Raw genomic sequence first — 7,075 nt, forward strand, 5'->3', positions numbered from 1 at the left:
GATCTGAGCTGAGAAGTCCATGGAATGTAATTTGACTATACATTGACAATTGTATAGTCACGTTTAGTCCAATAGTTGAGGGTTGCTTTAATTCGGTTAAAGTATGGCTATTCGATCCCAAACTTGTGCTTGTGGTCCTTCATCTAGCAGTTATCACTTTCTGAATTATTAATTCTACTGGGAATAAAGAATCTGTGAATTAAATGGCATGGCGGTAGAATTTTTTTCTCCATACTAGAATGTTGCTGTGCAGTAAGAGGTTGAAGGAATTTCCACCCAAAACTCGAAGATATTAGCATATTAGCATTGCCATTCTGATAAACCTATTTTAAATTTCATTTTTAAGGTTTATGGGCTGGGCTGTTATGCCCAGTGGCCTTGCAGACCTGCATCTTGGTGCTCTACATTTTTCGTATGGATTGGAATCGGGCATGTGACGAGGTAATAATTATGTTGTTGAATTAATAGAAAAGTTGCTTATTTGCTTCCTATGTTGCAAGTATTACTATTCACATCATTCAAGTCTTAGGATAAGCCATGTATGTTTGATTGGTGGAGGAAGGGGCCACCATGCTCTCTTTCAATACTTATATTATTATTCTCTTAAAGTACCACTGATTCAAGGGTTCAATAGAGGTTGAAGAGGATTTACATATGTAAAATATAAGCACATACAATTAACATAAACTGTGAAAAATTGTACAGAGGGGAGAGGACTCTGCCCTCATGGGCTTACAATCTACACAATCTATTGGGGAAGGAGACAGTAGGATAGGGGGTTGGAACAGCTCAGGTAATGAGATAGCAGTGAGTCAGCTCTGATGAGAACTGATGAGCCGGCAAGAGATTGCACGTTTAGTGCACATTGGAAAGAGAAAATGAGCAATCAGAGACCAGCGCCACTCCGCACGTTATATCACTTGCTGGTGCGGCACCAGTTTCTGCTCGTTTGTTCTCTCCTTCCAATGCGCACTTATCATGCTCCCTCTTGCTGGCTAGGCACTTCTCATCAGAGCCAGCAAGAGAGCGCATTGTCACTATGCAGTGAGAAGAATAGTGCAGAGTGACAAGATCCTAATGAGCATCCGTGGAATTGACAACCGACGTATACTCAATAGAGCAGGGAATAGCTCAGCCCCTGAAACAGACATCACTGATGACGCTTAGTTTTAGGGTAGGGGCAGAGCTGCAGCAGTGACTGCACCCCCTGCCCACTGATGATGATTCGTTTGGGTATCCCACCGGAAGTAGTAAAAAAATAACATAGAGTAGTTAGGGAACAATAGGGACTTTTTAATTAAATTATATTAGAAAAGAGATTATATTATGACATTAAATAGACAGACATTTAGGATTAAAATAAATTTTAGTTTTGGACAACCCCTTTAATAATAATGGTAGCTGGAGTAGCCTCCACTCAATAGGTCAGCTCAAATGCCAAAGAAGTTTTATTGTGTTCAGGCATGTTTTCGAATTCCATGGTGGAAAAAGAGAGTCAGGATGTGTTAATATCTAGGCATGAAAAGTTTTGGGGTTGTGCTAATTGCTGGACTTTGAAGTTGAAGAGAACAGGGATGAGAATGTGAGTAGGTAATGGACAGAAAGTGGAAGAGGCGGATTTATAAAGGTATCTAAGGAACAGAGGTTGTTGAAGATAAAATCTAGTATATGCTCATCTTTCTCTGTGGTTGTGGAGGACCATTGTGTCAGACTAAAGGATGAAACGAGTGATAAGAGCTTTGAGGCTGCTGACTGATGGGTATATATGGGTATGTTGAAGTAATCCATAATGATAGTGGGGATGTCAGTAAAGGGAAATTGGTGGTGAAGTGGTTGATAAAGGCAGTCGCAGGGCACATTAGGTTGTCCATGCAACTGGCAGTGCCTGGTAGCGCAATTTGTCTTATTGTATTCTAAAGATAGATCATAAGTGTTATAGATCCAGAGAATTTCTTTCATTTCTAGATCGGCTAGATTCAACTTGGGGTTGAAAAAAAACATTTTTTTTTTGGGAGTATACATTTATTGCAATTTGTATACAGTACCAGACAAAAGTTTGGACACATCTGTTAATGAAATGGTTTTCCTTGTTCTTATTGGAATGTGCACAATGTGGATTTAGTCTAAAAGCAACAAAACCATAAAAGGAACACATATGGAAACACTGAGTAAAGAAATACGTGGGAAACAAGCCAGAATATGTTTTAAAACTTATATTCCATTAAGAACAGGGAAAAGCATTGCATGAACAGATGTGTCCAAACTTTTCACCAGTACTGTACATACGGTAAATGACTTATTGGTCAATAAAACAAGAGTGGAGACTGTCCCGTCATTTTTTAGATTATTGTCCAGGTTCTCTCTAAGAGCGCACTGGTCAATCACTTTCACAAGAAAGAAGTGTATTTTCTTTCATTTTTTTTATTTGCAGATATGTATAAAATTCTAAAATCACATTTCATTTTTGCTAGGCTAGAATACGGTCAGGTGTCCAATCAAAGAAAGCTGAAAAATGCAGCAATGAAAAGGGTAAGAAACTTAATTTACATATTAAATCAGTAATAAATCATAGTAATTAAATATATTGGGACTCCTAAAAGATCACTTATCGCGCATTAATTTTGCAATATACACTAAGTGTTGATCTGCGCATTGATCTTGGATTATGTGACTCTAGGTGGGGGCTTGGAAGTATGGCTACAAGAAGAAAATGAAGTTATATTGTGCGATTTATGTGTAATGAGCACTGATAGTTCACAGCCCACCGTACCACACCAATGACTGGAAGTGAGCGGCTGCAATAAAAGTATAACTTCACTTTCTACCTCCAGCCACATTTTTCTATTAGACAGCTACACATGTTTAAAATGGTCAAATATGACCTAGAATTAAAACAAAGCATAGAAAACCTACAGTAAGTAAATAATAACACAAAGAAAACATAGGCTACTTAGTTGACATTTTTAGATAAAAAAGCGTAAAAGTCATTCCACCATGACGAGGTGTACTCAATCAGAATGTCCCTACTCTTGTAACTCACCTCGCTATCTGCCAGAGGGCCTCAAAATAGACGGGGATAGAGAAGCACCTAGGCCTGCTCATTTTACACCAGCATGTGAAAAGCTGAATATATAATGGTGCACAAACCAAGGAGGCGGCCTCATCCCCAAATGTAATGAGTACTAGTTAAAGCAAAGCAAAAAGCAAGGACCAGTACTGTTAGCATAAGTGTAATATGTAGGTTCATACTGTATATACACTGTGGCCATTAACAGACACATGTAACCTAGAATAAAAACAATGCATAGAAACCCTACAGTAAGTAAATAATAACACATATAAAAATATAGGATATTTAGGTAACTTTTTAATCAAAAAAGCATTACAGCCATCCCAAGGAAACAAGGCGCACCCAATCAAAATGGTTTAAAATGGCAATTACCTGCAGAATACCACTATGACTGCAGGTAAATACCATTTTTTTGCTGACAGGTTCTCTGTAATATTTAATCTAAAATATCCTTTCTAAATATCTGCCTTTATGCCCTAAAAAATTTTTTTAATTTGCTTTATTATAAAATGCCCTACACTTCTCCCTGTCTAGCTAATGCTAAATGTGTTTTTTACAGCATTTCCTGTGACGTTTCATTTGAAAGGAGACTCATACAGTATGTCACGGGAGGCTGGGGCTGCACTCACTTCCCCGCAGAGTCTATCACACCTCCTGAAACAAGACGTTATCAGGGGGTGGCACTGCAGTTACTTACTTGTAGTTTCTTGCATAGCCGCCCTCTGAAGATGTCCTGTATTTATCCTCTGATTCTATCTCTGCCGCCACATCTAAATGTGAAACAAGATGTCATCAGGTGGAGAGGGAAACAGTGAGTGATATCAGCACCACCCCACAGCTTCTTTAAATGATTCGTCATTAAGTGGTGGAGCTTGTGTCACTCACTACTTCTATCACCATCCCCTGATGATGATTTGTTTGAAGGCATTGCTAGAAGCTGTGGGGCAGTGCTGGTGTCACTCACTGCTTCAATCTCTGGGCCTTGACGACATCTTGTTTCACAGTTAGAAGATGCGGTGGAGATAATAGCAGAGTGCTAGTGTTGCATTCACCTCCTCCACAGCTTCTATCACCATGAATCCAGGACATCTTTAGAGTTTGGCTATGCAAGAAACTGTAGTAAGTAACTGCAATGCTGCTTCCTGATAATGTCCTGTTCTAGGAGGGGCAATAGACTCTGCAGGAAAGTGAGTGCAGCCCCAGCCTCCTGTTACGTCCTGTTTGAGACTCCTCTCAAACGAAACGTCACAGGAAATGCATTAAAAAAATACATCTAGGGATTAACTACATAGGGAGAAGTGTAGGGCATTTTATAACAAATCTAATTACAAAAGTGGTGATTACGGTCTAAAGGTAGATATTTAGAAAGGACATTTTAGGTACCAGACCAACCCTTTAAACATTAATCTTATATATGGGCTGTGTGCATAACCAAATAAATACATATAACCAGTCTCAAACCAATGATTTATTGAAGACTGGTCCCTATAAAATTAATTTTATAACTTAGTCACTAAACATATTTCATTCTTTTTTCTAATATTGCTATTCTCTGGGAGTAGAATACTAGAATAAAACATCTCTTGAGTTAGGGTCCTTGTCTGTTTATTAACTGATACAATATATTAAATTCGGGTATTTATTTCTGAATCACTAAAAATTATTTCTTTACAATTGTATAGGAAACTCAAAGCATGCTGATACTGAAAATAAAGATGCAATTAACCTATGTAACATCGCTGCAGAGACTTATGAAGCAGAAATGGTGTCAGAAGATGATCTGCCATTAGAGGCATCCAATGTTGTCGGAGAAATACTAACAACAAAACAGCTGATCATCAGGCGCGGACTGGCATTATTTATATGTGTGTCCATATTGCTGATTGGGATTGCAGTCTGTTTCATTCGAAAAAATAGATAATGCTTAGAGGGGTTGTCTGACTATTTAATTCATGAACATGAATAGTTTTAAAATAATAAATGGTGGCATAATCACCCTTTATTTATTTTTTTCAAACATCATTTTTATTAGTTTTTTTCAGAAAAGCAGATACATAAAAAGACATATGAAACAAAGCCATAATGCACAATATTAAGGAGCTTGTACATAAATCAGGTACAATAAGTAATCAATAGGTTCCGGTTAGCTGGCCTAACAAATAGACATCTAAACAAAAATACCAAGATTAAGTGTTAGCAAGTTACAGTCATCTATAACCAAGGAAATGAAGTAAATATCGGTAAATTATGTTGGTTAACTCCCCTGCTTTAGTTAATGCGTAAAAGTCCTAGGCTGTTGTTTAGATCCTCCAGAATATACCATTCTGTAGAAGTAAATGGTTGGACAATTTTATTCTTTTCAGTCAGAGAGCAGCATGTTATAATAAACTGCTTCCATTTTGGTAGAAACTTCCCCGCTTGTTGTTCTTTGTTACTAAGGGCATCTAATTGTTCTACTCTCATAAAATGTTTCAATTGGATTATTAGCTCTGCTATAGAGGGAATAATAGGGTCTAGACCAGGGGTCCTCAAACTACGGCCCGCGGGCCACATGCGACCCGCGGAGGACTTTTATCGGGCCCGCCGGGCTATGGGCGGAGGAGAGGAGAGCGGTGTCAGTGCCCGCCCTTCTCCCTCGCTTGCTCAGGGCCCCGGCAGCCGGATACTTACCTCTCCCCGTGCCTCTGCAGATCCGCTGTCTTCCTGCTCTGCGCTTCCTGTGACGTCTCAGGTCAGAGGGTGCGGTGACGTCTTTACACCGCGCCCTCCCGAGTGCCGTCACAGGCAGCGCAGAGCGGGACGACACCGCCGCGACGCTGGAGTCCAGACCAGAGCAGCAGCAGCGGCAGCAAGTGAGAAGTGAGGTGAGTATTGGATTTTTTTTTTATTTTAATGTATGGAGGCATAGGTCATTATATGGGGGGTGACATCCTGCAAGGGGTATAATATGGGGGGGTGACATCCTGCATGGGGCATGATATGGGGGGTGACATCCTGCATGGGGCATTATAAAGGGGGGGGTAACATGCATGTGGCATTATATGGGGGGGTGACATGCTGCATGTGGCATTATATGGGGGGGTGACATGCTGCATGTGGCATTATATAGGGGGTGACATCCTGCATGGGGCATTATATGGGGGGTGACATCCTGCATGGGGCATTATATGGGGGGTGACATCCTGCATGGGGCATTATATGGGGGGGAAAGGGACATCCTGCATGGGGCATTATATGGGGGAAAGGGACATCCTGCATGGGGCATTATATGGGGGAAAGGGACATCCTGCATGGGGCATAATATGGGGGGGTGACATGCTGCATGGGGCATAATATGGGGGGATGACATGCTGCATGTGGCATTATATGGGGGGGTGACATGCTGCATGTGGCATTATATGGGGGGGTGACATGCTGCATGGGGCATTATAAGGGGGGGTGACATGCTGCATGGGGCATTATATGGGGGGGTGACATCCTGCATGGGTCATTATATGGGGGGTGACATCCTGCATGGGGCATTATATGGGGGGTGACATCCTGCATGGGGCATTATATGGGGGGTGACATCCTACATGGGGCATTATATGGGGGGGAAAGGGACATCCTGCATGGGGCATTATATGGGGGGGAAAGGGACATCCTGCATGGGGCATTATATGGGGGGAAAGGGACATCCTGCATAGGGCATAATATGGGGGGGTGACATGCTGCATGGGGCATTATATGGGGGGGTGACATGCTGCATGGGGCATTATATGGGGGGTGGCATCCAGCATGGGGCATTATAAGGGGGGAACAGCCTGCATGGGGCATTATAAGGGGTGGAACAGCCTGCATATGGCATTATAAGGGGGAAACAGCCTGCCTATTGGGAACATTTACCTGCCCATTGAGGACCTATGCTGCCTATTGGGGATATTTACCTGCCTATTGGGGATATTTACCTGCCTATTGGGGATAGTTACCTGCCTATTGGGGACCTATGCTGCCTATTGGGTACAT

The 7,075-nt window shown here is 41.4% G+C and overlaps 1 protein-coding gene across 1 annotated transcript in view; it reads left to right on the forward strand.

The window, feature by feature from the left end:
* LOC141246057 (multidrug and toxin extrusion protein 2-like) overlaps window positions 1-5,052 on the forward strand; it is a 431,448-nt gene extending 426,396 nt beyond the window's left edge. Inside the window, exons 15-17 of the mRNA XM_073669111.1 lie at window positions 347-441; window positions 2,472-2,529; window positions 4,753-5,052. Coding sequence (XP_073525212.1) covers window positions 347-441; window positions 2,472-2,529; window positions 4,753-4,991 — 392 coding nt within the window. The 3' untranslated portion in view covers window positions 4,992-5,052. The remainder of the gene's footprint in view (window positions 1-346; window positions 442-2,471; window positions 2,530-4,752) is intronic.
* Window positions 5,053-7,075: the final 2,023 nt, after the last annotated feature.

This window comes from Phyllobates terribilis, unplaced genomic scaffold, assembly GCF_046119375.1.
Source record: "Phyllobates terribilis strain yellow unplaced genomic scaffold, ASM4611937v1 Scaffold_2__4_contigs__length_985480577, whole genome shotgun sequence".
NCBI classification, from domain to species: Eukaryota; Metazoa; Chordata; class Amphibia; order Anura; family Dendrobatidae; genus Phyllobates; species Phyllobates terribilis.